The 17,354-nt window shown below is 42.0% G+C and overlaps 1 protein-coding gene across 2 annotated transcripts in view; it reads left to right on the forward strand.

The window, feature by feature from the left end:
- The window catches only part of nectin3a (nectin cell adhesion molecule 3a), a 31,003-nt gene that overhangs the window by 1,386 nt on the left and 12,263 nt on the right, over nt 1-17,354 (forward strand). Inside the window, exon 2 of one of the 2 annotated variants that reach the window (XM_062386418.1) lies at nt 14,361-14,711. In XM_062386418.1, coding sequence (XP_062242402.1) covers nt 14,361-14,711 — 351 coding nt within the window. The remainder of the gene's footprint in view (nt 1-14,360; nt 14,712-17,354) is intronic. The other variant, XM_062386419.1, reaches the window with a different exon arrangement.

A 17,354-nucleotide genomic window follows, 5' to 3' on the forward strand; every position in this document is an offset into this window, starting at 1 on the left:
AGTGCAGTGTGTCACATCATGACTTCCCTAGCATTACTCTGTATGTGTGTGTTTGTGTGAGACCGGCTGCCTCCTCTCCCACTCAAACGACTCCAAAGTCACAGAGAGGCAGCAGTTGTTAGCGGTGTCCAGAAATAGAAGCGACATGAAATAATATGGGTGTCACTTATGGGGAGCAGGGACAAGCTCCTTTGTGGAAAGTTTGCCAAGTGGTTGGACCCAGATGGAGGTGGTGGTGGTGGTGGTGGGGTAAATGTTATGTGATACAGGAGAGGAGACAGTCCCCCTCTGATCTGGGCGTGAGGGGTGGCAGGGGAAATGAAGACATATTTCAAGGCATGCACTGCAGTCGCACAGTCTCTGGAAGTATTGACCTGCAGTTGGGCTGCGTGCCAACCGGAGCACCCTCCAGCCTCCATACCGTCCCACCGAAGCTGAGAGAGGGGGGTGCTGGTGGTGGGCCCGTCCATATCCCAGTCCTGAGCCTGGGATTACAACACATGTCCTGCAAAGACAAAAGAGGGGGCAAACACAGATGGATGTATACCAGAGTAAATACTGCTCAGGAATGCACCATTTGTTGTTTTGTGTTCCCTCTACATGTCATACTCGATAGCTTCTACCGAAAAGTCCTGCAAGGCTAATTTTAATACCTGGACAGACTCCCCCCATCTATCAATGATTATTTTTTTGGGATTAATCATAAATTAATACTCTCCATTTATCGCTCAATCAAAGGTTACCCTGAAAGTTCAATCCCATATCTGGTGTCTTCACCTTAAAACAAGTTATTCACAGACTGATTTTATGTTTATCATATAATCAAATAAACAATTTTTTTAACGAGCTGAACGAGTACTGGATCTTTTAAGCCAATACTGATATTGATATGACAATTTAGAGTGTATGTGTATGTAAACTAGAGCCAGACTGAAATGGATATTTTGGGGGCCAGATAACTTCACCAACAATTTGAAAAATAATCTCAAAAAGTATTTTTTTAATGAATTGTTATCATGGTGGTGATTATATGGCGATAAATTGTGCATTTGAGACACTAATCGGCAGATGTTCTTTTCTTGATTTTATTTTTGCAGCCGCAGACTCATCAGTCAAGCTCTAGTATGTATTGTCTCTGCTGCTGCCACTAGTGTCATCTCTGTCTCACCCTCTCTCACACAACACGTACTTTTACAGACTCTTCTTCATACCATACTTTTTTCGTCCCTACCCACAAAACACTGGTTCATAAATCAACACAGCGAACTGATAAACAACTCTCTGCTGCGAACTAAGCTGATGAGTTTCCAAACACGCTTGGTGCAGGTTTTCAGTCCAGATCGTCACCTTGACAGCTTAATTAGCAGAAGGTTAGTTTTGTTGTTGTATCAGGAACAGAAGTGTGTGCAGGTTTTTGCCTCTCAACAACATATAGCTAGAGCCCATTAGTCTCAGGCAGACTGTTGTGCGTCAAGTGTTCAGGGGGGGTGGGGACCCTGTGACACAAAATAGTGTTGTCAGTTTCCTTGACTGTGTGATTATCAGATTCCCTGTCATGTTGACGGGGTTGTGAGGAGGGGATTCATTCGAGGCGTGGCTACAGGCTGTGAGGTCTGTAATTGAAGACCGTAGTTTTGTGGTTTCTTCTTTCTGAGCCGCATGATTCACAATCTAAATAAATAATGTAATAATGGAGCCACCGAAATTACAGACTCAAAACAGAAATAGATTTGAAAAAGGGGCGCACTTACAGAGCAGATTTGGACGTCAAACTCATGTTAATGTGCCTCATTGGTTGATAAATCACAGGAGGACGAAGCCAAGAAAGTAGGTTTGTCATAGAAAACGCTTCTAATAGCGTGCCACCACATGTTAAAGGGTAGATCAGGTCATACGATCCTTTTTTGGGATCTTTTTTTGGGTTGGTTGTTGGAAAACTTATTGTTTAATGTAAATTCAGGTTATAAATGGAGAGATACTGTACAGCTATGTGCCAAACCATTTCAACGTTTTATCAAGCTAAGAAATCTGCAGTTATAAAAGTATTTTACTTGACTCAGTTGTTGTGTTTACCGTTCCTCCAGCCAGTCTTCTCCAAATGATAGTTGATTATCCATAACTGTGACTTAGTAAGCTAGACAGACTTGTGATGTGCTGACTAAATATATCCACAGATGCCAAAATTTCACTGTTGGTTGCTGTTAATTATCCACTGGTCATGTGCTATATCAAGAAAGTGCTTGAAAGTAGGTTTGAGCAGCACATCTGTGGGTCGCAGCTGTTGCCTCCATCCCAGCCGCCCATTTGATGTTGAATCTCAGTTGTGAAGCAGCAGCCTGAAAACGCCTAATCACATTAAATGCATGCAGTGTTTTTTGTTTTTTTTGAACGACTGCCATCAGCAGATGAGTTGCTGCTTTATTGTGGGACATGGAGGCTGTGTGTGGGGTTCAGGGAGCAGGCTGTGGTCACCAGCTTCTGTTGACTCCACCCTTTTGCTTCCTCTTCCCCCGGCAGATGTGACTGACTGTCAGAGGCTCTGAATGGCATCTTGCTCCCTGGTGGTCCATTAGTCAACTCAGAGCTGTGACCTCCTGTTTTGGCTTTAGCCATGGACTTGGCTGTCACAGGGATAAATAAAAACTTTTATGACACTGCAGTGGGTTGTTGAATACTTTGAGCCAACTGTTTCCCTTAGGAATGAGGGTAATTGAGTTGTTTTTTAGCATTAACCTGAGTGACCCTGACTAAACAAGCATTATAGCGGAGTTTTTGTACAAGAGGAGGAAGTGAAGATGTTTCGTCCATCTTTATTTACAATCTACAAGCCAAAGCTTTATTGATTTCAAACAAGTTAGCCCTACACTCTGAGTGACTGATATGTACCTATATCCTCATGAATATGGCCACTGTGAGTTATTTTGAGTCTATACAACATACACAGTTCCAGAGCCCAGGCTAGCACCAAATGTGATGTAATGCAAACCAAACAATGCAGAGCACATCTACTCATGTCTGAGTGACATTTGCTTAAACCTAAAGGGCAACTGTTTTAGAAAGTAACTTTAAAAAGAAACAACAAATTTGTGTCTTAATGTTCAAGTCTTCACAGCTTATTTATGACTGAGTGACTTTGGGGCTGAGTGCCGCAGACCGGTGAGGGAAGTTGGACAACATTGAGAGTCACAGTAATGTTGAACTTTCCACGGGTCCAAACGGCCCAAATATAGAACCGTGCCAGCCTCAACCTTTCAACCTGGTCTGGTTTCATGAGTCAATTATGGTGCTTCTGGTGGCATTAACATTTGTCTCTATTTCCTCTTCAGACCAACATAGGGAGTTACCCGTCATTAGGAAAACAGTATATGGTAATTAGCAGTTTGAAACCCTCAGGAAGAGGGGGAACATTTAGAAAGAATACAAAATGCTAATATAGCAGGGCTATTTTCACTGTGTTTTCGCTATTATGTCTTGTCTGTTGAAGACATCTTGGATAGACAGGAATTGCCTGCTTCAGTCAATGAGTCTTCGGAAACAGCCCGGTATAAATGGTTCCAGATATTTCCATGGTTAATTAGCGACTGTGAATGAACAGAGAGAAACATTTCTTGCCTGCTGTTTTCAGGAGTCAGGCTTTTTTCCCCTCAAAGAGCAGATCGCAGTGTGTGACTGAGGCTGGGGTCACTGGGATACAATGTGGCTTCACAGTCCATATTAAAGAGGTATAGACGCAGGATGTGCACAGTCAGCAGTCGAATCCCCCGGGAGAGGAGCACCGGGGTTATGGGAAACAGGTGTGGCTGCTTTTCACCGCTCAGTCTTGTTTGTTTGGGTCACTCAGCTGTCGGGTGGTTATGATGTTTGGGACTAGCACACAGTTGCTTGTATGCACTGACACACCCCCTACCACCCAGGTGGGAGATTATTAACACCCACCAGTCAAATACTGGCAGTGCTGATTGTAGAGAGTAAACTAATCTGTAGTGTTGTCTCAACCGGTAGTACACAAAGAGCAGCGACATACAGTCTACTGTAGCAGATGAAAAGAATCTCTTGTTTTTACCACAAATGTTTTCACCACACCTGCTGCTTGGGTCGCTCATCTGCTCTTTGTAAAGTCAGGATTACACCCACATACATCCCAGCTCTGCGCTCCCAATGTTATCTGTCCAACCCTCTGATCTGTGGGGATGGGCATTTCAAGCTAAAATCCTCAAAGAGAGAGCGAGACCCATTCCGACTTCACTACTTTTCGTATTTTCTTTGACGCACACACACACTTTTGTATAGTCTTTTGCGCAGAATTTTTCTACTATTTGTTAGTCTTATCTAACTACATCACACACAATTAACTGGTACCTGGTAGTAACATGTACTTCTTAATTGTTTAATTGCAGTTGGCAAACAACTTATAGCTGCATTATCACCACCATAACAAACTACTTACTATCAGATGTTCTGAAAAACGTATGATACAAGACCCTTGTCATGTAAAGTATAACAGATTATAATTGAATGTTTTAGAAAACCCTAACCCATCCCTCTCACTGAGGATGAGGATTTTGTTTAAGACATCTGGACAATTTCAGCAAAGACGGCGAACCACCGTTCTGGCTTTTGTTGAAGACATTTGCAATTCTCTCACAAAGTTGAAGCCGTCTTCTCTACCTGTCAAGTGAAGCTTCTATTATGACCGATCGACAAATTGATGCGTTGAACCATTTGGCTGTGACATACAAGCTATTTAAGCAATGAAACACACACTTAGTGTTGGACTTACTTTCCCACGATCACAGGTCCCAAAACCGTAAGTGAGCAGGAAAATGTTCACTGCATGCATTATTTACAATAATGGCCTCACCATGAGTGACGGTGCACAATTCTTAGAGAGTTCCTGCATTTCAGTCACTGTGCTTCTCTGAGTGTTTCCCTGTGAAAGATAAAAACAGATATGATGTTCTTTTACCATTATATCAGAACTGTTTTTTTTGTAGGCGTCAGCTCTCCAGCCCTCAGTTCTGTGTCAGATCCCATCACACCCAGCAGCTCTGGTGCTTGATGCGGAGATGTTGCAGTAATGCCTTGAATAGCACAGCTGACTCCCTGCTGGTATTCAGCCAAATGAATCAGTATTCCCCTGCCATCTCTGCCACACTGCTTATGTCCACCTTATACCCTTTTACATAAGTTGCAATGCTTCAGAGTAATAGCTTGAGTTTAAGACTGTTAGGCTGAATAAATTTCCTCTCTGTTATTCAAGCTGCAACAAAGAGGATAAAATAGACTTCAGCCATCGTTCAGTATTGATGAAGGTAGCTGGATCATATCTGTCTTTTAGCTGTTCCGTCACACAGGGTAGAAGTCGAAGATAACTGCTCTCTTCTGACAAACGTTATTGTTCAATGTTGTTGCTATTTCTCGCCTCTACACGCATTATGAAAGGGATCAGAATAATACAAGTGGACAGTTCTATTTAGGCTTTCAAAAAAATAATGCACAGTTTGCATTTATATATTTTTCAGTAATGTTTACACAAGAATCCCAAGCTGACAGTAAATGAGGTACTATTGCTTTTATGTCTTCAAAATATTTGTCTTCGACATCAAAGTGAGCTGAATATTATGGGAACAGTATGTCAAACCAGACATGTAACATGAGTCCTAGATAAATACACTTGTATGTTGTCTTACTGCCTTTTTTCAGTCTTTTCGATAATTTACTCTTTGTGAACTTTACACATGGAGTTGTAGGTGGACCTCTTTAATTGCTTACTAGAAGGTATGTCTTGTATGTATACACCTAATGGTATGCTTCTTTTTAATCAACTAGGGGTAGGTTTATGGGATGTAGATCAGTATATTGGCATCATAAACAGTACATGGGGGAGTGGGTTTGAGGCTTGACTTGTTCCTCAATATATGTTTGTCCTTCTGTGAGGTCACTGTAGATCACTTTTTTCCAAACTTGAAGTCAGGAGGCCTTGAAGGGGTTGTGATTAGTTAAAGTTCAAAACAAACAGGAACAGCTTATTTTAGCCATAATTGTTACAAAATACTTAAAAATGGGAAGGAAAAAAAAAAGTATTTGCCCCCATGTGACTGCTGTGGTGATTATCAGAGATTAGCGACAGCTTAAGTTGTAGCAAATCAATTTGCAGCGCCACAGGCAACATTTTGACATGTTTTTGTGTGAACCAGCTCCATATCAATTGTATGCTTCAGTCGCCTTTGGGGATAATTGCAGTTGCAAGGCTCTGGCACCTTTTTATTTTTGGAGTCAAAAGCGGAGAAGTTTGAGAACCTCTGCTCTACATGTGCTTAAATCAGCTTGGATTACTTTTTTTATCAACACAGACGTGTCACAAGTGACCTAGGCTCCTAAATCTCTCTGTTCTTACTGTTCAAAGTGGGTGGTAAGTCTAAAGCCTGAAACATGCTTCTGCGTTTTCACGGGCCCGTAAGCGCAAGAGCCCTTCCGGGTCCCTTACGTGCTTATGTATCCCTCCTTACGTGCTGACGGGTGTCGACCCCCTTTTCTAAAATTTACGGCAAAGCTCCGCAAGCTCACTCAGCCCGCAAGGCTGTGATTGGTCTGCTCTACATCCCTTCTGGAGCTGCATTTCCGGTTTCATGCCCCATAATACCGGCAGAAATCACGGAAGATTTAGAAGAACGAATATGGACCAAATAGAAGAGCACTTGGCAGAAGATATCCGATAGTATGATCACTTGTATAACCTGTCACTGACTGGCGGATTTGTCCGCCAGAAAAAGGCTACGAGGAGCCGCAGTGGCTATGTAAATAAACAATCGACGAAGAAGAAAGAAGGCGTCTCTAAGGTCGTCTCGACAAAAAGCATTACTCCGCCTAGTGTTCTGGCGCGGAATTGCTTTGTAAGACGCGCAACGGTTGGGGAAGCATGAATGAAAACGAGTCTTGCGCCACAGCGGCGTGAAAAGACGCAGACGCAGTCGCAGAAGCATGTTTCAGGCTTTAAGCAGTGCGGCTTTCATCTGTTGCAGAAACAGGGTGAGATTGTGTGCCGGGAAGAGTGGGTGTGTCGTTAAAATGACCTCTCTCTGACCATAATAATGTTGGTAAAATGCCACACTGACCAAACTACTTACTGTTGTTATTGACCAGTGCATACACAAAGTTCAGAGGCAGGTTCCTGTTGTGAAGGCTGCTGCTTGCTCGAGAAAGTCCAAAGCAGCTTCGCCCATCAGAGAGTAATAGAGTATGGACTAATTTCTAAATGAAGGGTGCAACAGTCGCCTTCAAAAGGTTTGTGAACCCCAAAAAACAGTCAGTTACATTCATTCAACGGGTTAAAATGTAGAAAGTCATCTATCTCTGCACTTTGTCATTGTGCAAATCTGCACATTCACAAGCCCAGTGTCCATAGCCTACATCAGACATTCACTAACCTCACGTAGATACTTTAAATAAAACCATGTTGTTTCGGGTTGTTGGCAGAAATAGGCATCATACGAGAAATCTGGACATTAATGGGAATCATTTGAAAGAAAAACAACCTAATTCTCTCTGGGGGCTCTGTGGCATGTGGGAAACTGAGTAACTTCTATGATGGTCGATCGACCTAATGAAAGTACAGTAGCCCATTTAGACCCAGTCAAGGGCACAGGAAACTGTGATTTTGTATAGAAACCATTCTTTTCTAAAAACTCCACCTCGCCCAACAAGAGCTGAGTCTATTTGTGGTAATGAAGGAGAATTTATCAGCAAATAAGAGAATTTTCAAAATAACAAATAAATGTTGTTGAAAAATATGTGTACTTCTCAAATGGTGGGCGCTTGAGTCTAATCTTCCCAATTGTATGTCTCGCAGGTCCGATGCTGGTTAGACCAGAGGGTACACACTATACTAGAAAAGGATGTTTGTTTTCATCATACTTTTGGCGAGCTGGGTTGGACATGTTGGCGCTTTTACAGTAGGTTTCGGGAACCCACGGATACGAGAGCAGTGAGGCAAGGTTGAGGAAATGCCAGTTTTTACTGTATGAGTTCAACCTACGATTAATCCTTTATTATCACAGAGGGTTGGACTTCCAGTCATCATTAGGTAAGCCTGTCTATGCTGTCTTTGTTTGGCTTTAGCGGATGCTGTGAATAATTTACTGAAATCGATGAAACAGATTCTTGGCCGACCATAAAACGCCACTTGTTCTGAAAGTATAGACACATCAGTTGTGTTTACGTGATGTCTGTTCAGTCGTTTTATATAGTGAATGTCTGGACAATACATTTCTGTCAACTTCTGAGACAAGACAAAGATTTATTTTGTTAGCGCACTCAGCTATCTCAAAGAAGACAGGAACAGTGAGGACGACCCAAACATTTTTGGCCCGGTGGATCTTTCTAGCACTATTTGGGAGAGATGGTGAGCACAGTGGTGTCTCAATTAGCATCTACATGCGGGATGTCATACACTTAAGCTCTAATTGAGTCTCTACCCTTTAAAAGAATTCCCTCCAAATTATGATTCCTACTCACACCGCAGATTGAAACATTCCTTCCCTTGTTTGTTTGTTTACTTTGGGATGTCTAAGGCTTTTGCAAATTGACTCTTCATCCATTATTTTTACCCAACTCTTGTCTCCATAGCATTGTGTACACGTAGTGCAACACCACAAAGCCCCCGTAACAAACAATAACAAATCCCACACAATAAGGCAGGAGGCTGCCGGAATGTTTGTGTAGCTTCAGTACACACTGGCAAACATTGTCCTTGACAAGTCCTACAGCATAGCTATAGTTGACTCTGATTAGAGGTTGCAACCTATCCTGACACTCTGTGTGTCAACACTATTGATCTTCTTATATTAAGCTCTGATCTTTAATCAAATGTGACACAGATGAGAAGGACACAGACTTGCACATTAGTGTGGGGGAGCAGAAAGAAAAGGGTCCTGAAGAGGACAGTGACATGTGAAAAGGGGCCCGCCTGCCCTTTTTTAAAGGCCTGTCAGCCTGTGTTTGTCTCCACCATGAATTAGTCCAGTGAAAAAGCCTCACACCCTCACAGGATACAAAGCTAGGAAGGAAGGGGGTAGATTAGAGCTGGTGTTGGAACTAATGTTCGCTTCACACTGCACAAATATTCCTTAGGATAAAGACATGCTATAAAACAGGCAAACCTCTGCTTGGCCCATCCTGTCTAACTGATTAAGACAGAGTTATAGGCTTCACACAATTTAAAGCAAATGTCTGGGAGTTGTGTGTTTGGCATTGTCTGATTTTTTTTTTTTTCTTTTTTTGGGGGGGGGGGGGTGTTTTTACAATGGTCACCTCTTTAGAGTAACAATACCAAACAAATGCCCATTGACTTCCTTGAGCCTGCACTTTACAGACAGACGACTCTCTGTAGAATGCAGGACCCTGTGGAAGATTTATCAGTAAAGTTTCCAAGAGGAACAAAGATCTGTTAATTTTCCTCAAGTAATTTCCCCATCTGACGGCTTCTGTGCTCAAGTCTTTAAATATTTTTTCTCACGGTTTATTTCTTTGTATTGCGTTATTCTACCTTAGATATCATGGGTGATTGGCATGGCAAACATGAATGATTAACCTTTTTTTATTATGAATGTAGTTCTTGTTTAATCCCTAACCAGAGATCCATTTGGCTGTTGTTTGCTTTGTGGTTTATCAGAGTTTGCTAATGCAGTTTGCAAATGTGCGTCAATAAACATTTGTTTGAAATGTGACCTTGATAATCAGATGGAAGTTTAATAGTCAGCTAATGTAACCATCCTGTGAGGAGTATGAATTACTGTGTTCATTAACCCACTAAAAACACTGCCCTTCAGCCCGTGACCTCTTCCTACTCACACAAATTGCAGAGCCAGAGGGCAGAGGCTAAGTTATCTCTTCTTGCCAAAACTACCCTCTTTCAGTTTTTGGTGTAAACATTTTCTTAAAATACAGAGAGTGTAAACATTTTGCCCAATTTAGGTGATGGATAACACAGAGGCGAAATTGGAGACTTTTACCCAAGGGTGATCGTTGTAAACATCCATCATAGACCAACTTCCTGGGTCACCTGTGATGTACCGTTCTGAGTGCTTATTGGACTTGTAGCAATGTTGCCACGTTCCCAGACCTCTATCGTTGATTAGCTGAGAACATACACAATGTGTGTGAAGTCACAAACAATATTTATAATGGCCCAAAGTGCAGAAAAAGAGGGAAAATCTCAGAAAAATGTCAAACGTCTTATCTTGCAAGAATAAACTAATTAGTCTGTTTGGTAGTTTTTGCAATAATCCTGCTGACAAACAAACAAACCGACAGGCATGTAAAAGTGTTAATAACTCAATGACCTGAACACTTTACTGCAGCTGAAGTAAACTGTCAGTTTACAGAGATTGTGTGATTAGAAATGCACAACATTTGCACAAGGTAACAATCATGTCTGTGCTTCACATGTTAAACATGTAAGCATTGGTGTTGAGCTTTGACCTGGATCAGCAGCGTACATGGTGGTCTGACCGTTCCCTGTCAGGCTGTCACTCCCTGTCATGTGCTGATATGCCTTAGTAAAAAAACATTGACCGAGCCCGCTTCCATTTTTATATCCGTTCCTTACACAGCTTACACTCTTGCTGAACTCATCATCTGTCCACCCCGGTTCGTTCTCTCAAGAACTGCTTCATTGCTGGTTGTGTGTCCTTATTCATCCTTCTCCCAACTCAGAGTTTCCGATTGCCTTCGTCCTAAACCACACTCCCTCCTGCAAAAATCTCATGTCTGCATTCTTCCCCTGTGAGGTCTTCAGATCAGTTTCTCTTGAGTGCTGTTTGACATTGTAATCTATGCGTGGAGTTTGTCTATATGAACATGACACATTGTCCATTTTGTTGCAGCTCGTGAATGTTTCTGGCCTTGGATTAGTGTTGTCTCATGGGGTTCAGACACTGCAGGCTTTAGTGCGTGGATCTCTCTCTCTGGCCGGGAGACGGCCTCCTCTAGGGAGGTCAGGGCTGATGCTAGGTCGGGTCTGGGTAGGTGGAGATTTTGGCTCATCGAGTAGCTGACGTGGAATGTTTGAGTCCGTTGCCAGGCAAAGAGGAAGGTTTTGATTTGCCATTGCGTCTTTCCAGCAGCTTGTCGCAATTAGTGATGTCAGTAGGAAAAGAAACAAATATGAAGCATTTCTTCAAAGGACAAGCATATCCTTCCCATGAGTTCATTCTTTCCTTGGGGTTCTCATGGAAAAGAGGGTAAAAGTGCAGCTTGTTGCTCTGCAGCCGAATTAGGTTTTGCAGTCCAGGGTTCCTCCAGTTCTCTTGGTCAGGGTGATTTGTTTAAGAGTCGACTAAATGGCTTATGAAGCATTAAAACAGTGACACTGCATAAAAATGACCATCAAGATAGATTTTGTCTTGTGTTTACTCTTAAAAATCTCAACTATTTTTGTTTACTGGATGTAATGGATAACCAGCTATAAAAGTGGGGACAGTCCTGAGCTGTGCTTCGGTTCTACGCCTGGTTCCTTGATGAAAACAGTATGACAGCTTTGTGTAGCGCACTGCTTACATTTCATTTGCCTGCAGTATTTAAGGTAATATTTCACGGCTCTCTAGTTTGCGAGCCCTGGCTTTGTTGTTCATGGTCACAGCGAGCAGTGCCAAGTTTCCCCACTCTCCTCCTGGCTGTAGGTATCCCATGCAGAGGCCATCTGTCTCTCCTCCCCTAATGGTAAGGGTGGAGTCCTCTTTAAACACATCCCCCCTTTCTCTCCCTCCTTTCCTGCTTACTGTAAAACAAACAGAACATAGCACGGACAGAGTCTAGTTTCTTTGTATGCTTTGACAGGCCTGAAAGCTGACACACTGAGATAGACAAACTGCGTTCGGTAGCAGTTGGAGTGTCGTGTCACATAGCTGCAGTATGTGGAGCATGTTACGGAGAAGCCTGGTCCGAGACACGTGTCTCCGTGCATCCATACAATGTCACAAATGCCAAGCATGTCGGTTTACCCAACCAATGTCGCAGCATGAATTTATCTGCAGTCTTGATTGTCGCTCCAGTTATAGATGTATATTTCTGAATATTTATGTGAAGCTTTTGTCACAGCTGTATGAATTGCAAGCAAAACAACTGAGATGCACTAGTAAGGTGACAACAAACAGCTGTCATGTCATCTCCGATGACAGGAGAGAGGAGAAGTAAAAACCCACATGGCTCCGGCCCTGGTTCTCCCCCACACCAGTGCACCGAGAGGACTCTGGCAGATGCAATGCAAACACAGGGTATCGCATTTAGTGCAAAGCATATGATAGCAGCACTGGCTCTCTCTTTTTTTTTTTATAGATCGGGTCACGATGCAAATGTTGGAAACAGATGTAAACATATCTCTAAATTATTGTGGAGTAATGGAATAATAACCCAAACTGACTCTCCCGATAGTCTTTCCAAAGTGGATGAGAAATGGGGCCGGCTGAGTTAAACACTTTAGGTTGATAGGTCAAAAGCCTAAATACAGTGGAGAGCTATGCTAGATTACTTTACACAGCGAGGCAAGAAACACAAGGAAAACATTTCTGAAATGTAGGTCAGCAGAGAAAGAAAACAAACAAACAGGGGAGCCCGAGTGTCCGAGCACAGCATGAAACTCACAACACATTGCAACGTGCATTTAAAATGCAGCAGCCATTCAAGCAAACTGCCTCATTCTTACACATATGGTCACACACTTATTCCTTATTTTGGAGGAGAGAAACTCTCCCTGTGTGTGTGTGTAATCACTAAAATTACAGGGGATGTAATGGAGCACAGGGAGACTCAGCCTCCTCGGCTATATTTCTCCCAAACCAAGATAGCATTGCTGTGGCTTACCGCTCGCATTCATGCCAAAGACTGAAAATACCAGCCAGTGGACCACTTTTATAAGCTTTACTCCATGCACATCCGAGACGATGTACAAAGTGGAAATTTATGGCCCCCAAATATAGCTTACTCCAACTGAATCCACGTCAAGAAAACTGAAACGCACTGTTTTGAATACTTTGAATGAAATCACCTTTTTTTTTTTGTGCTTGTAATCTATAAAACAACATTTTCCCAAAGTTTAATGTGGACCTACTCTACAATTGAGTCTGGACCACCGTTGTAAATCTGTGCACAGCCTCTTAAAAATCTTAAAGCATTCATGTTTCTATCAATGACTCATTTATGTGATTATGCCGCGAAAAGCAATTTTAATTTTTCATTCAGAGCAGTTATTCATGACCTTTAATTTAAGATTCTGCTTTCATCGCCACTGAGTTGGTTATTATTGTTTACATTTTTGTGTGTTACAACTCAGTAGTGCGTCTCTCAACTGTGACATGTAGTTTACTGTCCATCCAGCTCACACATCATGAACACAACCACACTCCCTTCGGGGTCTTTCACTCATCTTGTCTGGAGTTACAGAACGTCAGCACATCAATGCAAGCAAAATGTCCATTAATGGTGAAAACAAAGTTTATATATATATGTTCCATTTGTTTAAAAAAAACCTATTTGAAAAATAAACTTCAAGTCAAAGTAAGGGCCTTATAAAAAGAAGGAATAAAACCATTAAATTGCTTGTGTTGTTTCATCTCCTTCCAGATATTTTTCCTTTCCTGCTTAAAAGGTGCTCCGATAATTAGCAAGAGGGACAGTCTGAGTGTCCTGCGGTGAAAGTGTGTTGCTTATTAAGGAGGAACGCGGAGCATTCAGAGTTACCAAGATGAAGTCTGGTGTCCTTTTCAACCCCAGGAAAAACATGTCTGAAACAAACGATGGATCTTAATGTGACCAAGGGACAACTATATTGATGATTGCAGATGATAATAAATATAAAAGTAGTTTACTACAGCTTTTAAGGAGTTTCCTTTAATCTATGTAAAACAGCTGCTTTGACATGGCTGACAATAAGCAGGAATTTTACTGTTGCTGTTTCGTGTATTTCTAACACCAGAACACACAGGTTGCAACAGCACATGTTTCGTGGAATCTCATTTGAGTGCCGGTCTGTGTGTCTCACTGTGTGTGGATGCCATTTCAGTTTACGCTCATGTCTTATTTCCCAGCACTCTAAAAGCCAGCAATCTTCTCTCCATTAACTCCCTGGATTATCTCAGGAACTGGTGATAGCACATCGTCTGTGGTGAAACTTACAAATTGAAGCTACGTAGATTTTAATTCACTGATTTTTTTCCCTTCCAGCGCTGGACACAATTGCGCTAATCTCTTAATTCAATAAAGCAACACTATCATGAGAAATCCAATCTTCCAGTTTCATTATAACTGCTGCAAATCATGTTTTGCTGTTTATCTGAATCTTATCTTAAATTTCCCTTTTCTCTCAGCAGGCGTGAGCAGCAACCACGTGATCGTCCCAGCTACCGTGAATGCCGTGCTGGGGAAGAACATCACACTGGGCTGCAGAATAGAAGTGGGCTCCAACCTCAGCCTCACACAGATCTCCTGGGAACGTCGACTTCCGTCAGGCACCATAACCCTGGCAGTGTACAACCCCAAGTATGGAATCTCGTTCTCTGACGAGTACATCCAGCGCGTCTCCTTTGTTTCCCCTTCAATACAAGATGCGACCATCACCCTGAGAGAAGTTGGCTTTGCAGATACCGGGTCCTACATCTGCAAAGTGGCAACATTTCCCCTGGGCAATACACAAGCGTCAACCTTCGTCAATGTATTAGGTAAGGTAAAGCCGTCTCCCTTCCATCGTCATTGCTTAGAGTGCTTCCTAATGCTGTTTTCAAATCAGTCCTTAAACACATTCAGTTGTGAGAAGGGAAAGTGTTTGCTGACCACTTAGTGGAGGAACAAACTTCTCCCAAGAGCAACCAAACTTTAAAGTTCATGCAGAAATCAACTGCTGTGTAGAGAAGCTGCTGTGGTCTCACTCATGTCACTCACTTCAGTGTTACCTGCTTTTAAGGTCACTGACATACTAGTATATACAACACAAAGACGGTATAACCATTTGAAATAGAAGGCGTCTGTCCTCATTTATCAAAAACAACTTCAGACTGTCCCTACGTAATGCAACTTATTTTCACTTGAGAACAACTTTATTGCAGGGTGTGACATTAAAGCTGTTTGCAGACATGACCTCCGGAAAGCATGTGGACAGTGGGGTTCTAAACTCTTCGGGACATTGCTTTTAACAAGAAAAACCCAGCAGGAGAATCTCAGAGTCAGACGTGTTGGTCACAACAACAGATATTTCTGTGCAGCGTTCAGATGAGGGTTGGTATCTAGGTAGAGCGTGCAGGAGGCAGGACACAATGTTTATTTTTGACTGTGAAGGAGAAACTCAAGAGATTGTGCGGAGGAACTGACTCGGACATTTGCGTTCTCATTTACACCCCAACGGGATAGTCTCAGGAGATTATCCAGAGTTCAGCACACTTCTGAAAGCATCTTAAATTACATTGTAACCAAGCTGTAAGAAAGTGCTGCTACTTACCTTAACACAACAATGTGCAGCTTCTGCACGGTGAGGTTTTTTGTTAGTTCTGGCCTCTTCGTCTTTTGTCACAGATAATGAAATCATATTTTAGAGTAACTGATATTTCCAGGGGCACCTAAGAAGAAGCATCACAAGCTTGGCAATCTGTGGTGCAATATTTTAACTGATAAATTATCTTGATAAGCATGTTTTAAGATGTATGTCAAGGCTATTTCCCTTTCATCGATGATCCCCCAAATTAAACACACAAACAATCATGGCTATAGTGCGTAAAAATGACCTATAAACCAACCAGCTCTGTGAATTTCAGCATTAAATACATCCTATACCAATATCTGTTATTTACTGCTATCACAAATCCAAATATGAAAAACTGCATCAACACCATACCGCCTCCTTTCTGAGGAGCCTGAATGCTGAACTTTCTGTTTGCGTCAGCATTTGTTTCCTACCTTAGGTGGCTGGATCTCAGGCAGAGCAGAGAGGAGGAGATTGCATTATAGGCAGTAGCTTCTTGCCTCCCACCAGGGACTGAGAGAGACTGATGACTAATGAGTGGTACATTATGCGATGCTGTGACAGCCACCGTGTCTGGGACCTCACAAGTTCAATTACACCTTGCTATCCTCTCTTTGCAGTTTCTCAGGCGTGGTTTTTCTTTGGGATTAGGGTGTGATTATGCTGAAAATATGTGTTCTTTGCAATTCAATACATGTCATGTGGGAATCAGTTTATCCCACGAGTTATTTCTGTCAGAAAGTGCACATCACAGTTCAAAGTCTCAAGATCTAAAGTCAGCACATTCAATTCCCCAAGTCTTCCTCGTCTCTTGGTTTGACGTGTACCTTTTTACCCCTGCCAAGAAGGTTAAGGATTCACTGTTTATTAATTAGCATGTTTACACAAAACTCACAGAAACTATTACCACCAAACTCACAAGGGATAGGCCCTGGGCCTGGGAAAACCCCATTAACATCTGGTGCAGATGCAGATTAAGCGGCTAAACATTATTTCCATTCATGGATAGATGGACAGCAATTGTTAAACTATGAGAGAGAACGGGTGAAGACACAGCAAAGGGCCGGGTGGGAACTGAACTCGCAGCTGCTGCTGGAGGACTCAAGCCACTGTATCCAGCTTGTGTGTTTTATGTTAAGTAAATGATTAAGGTTATCAGACGATTTTCTTTCTTCTTTAATATGTTTACTATAATGACTAGTCAATCATTTATAGGACTGTTGAACCGTGGTGGAGGTATCTGTTGTACTGAGAGCTAGTTTAGAAGAACAAGGTGTGTGTGTAACACATCAACAGAATCTAAAAAACTTTCTGGATATCAATTATGTGAAAGTAGAGTTAACTTACATAGTGTTCTTATATTCAGAATATTTAGTTGTACAGTTTTTCTTTCCAGTTTATGAAAAAAGAACCTGAGTTCATGTTCATTCCTTTCAAATGAACTAATGCAAAGCAAAGAAAAAGGCTCTGACCGATGAATAATAGACCGAAGTCACGGCATTGTAATGATTAACAGGTGCACAGGACATTGACTTGATTTCAAAAGTCACACTTGATAGAGACCTATTCTTGCATTTAATCAGCATCACTCCACACACGGTGTTTGTATTGGCCAAACACTTTCATTTACTTCATCTCTTATAAAAGGCCGAAGCGTGAACAATACCTTCAGCAGGAATTTAGCTACAGCACTAAACCAAAGGTCTCCGCCAGTAAGCAAAGGGAAGGAACCAGATGAGGAAATCTAACACATACTGTATATTGAATGAACCTTTGTATTGAACCGCTGACAGGTCAGTGGGAAATCTACTGAACAACAATTGACTATGGTAAAAACAACACATTAAGT

Source organism: Platichthys flesus, chromosome 4 (genome assembly GCF_949316205.1).
Source record: "Platichthys flesus chromosome 4, fPlaFle2.1, whole genome shotgun sequence".
Lineage (NCBI taxonomy): Eukaryota > Metazoa > Chordata > Actinopteri > Pleuronectiformes > Pleuronectidae > Platichthys > Platichthys flesus.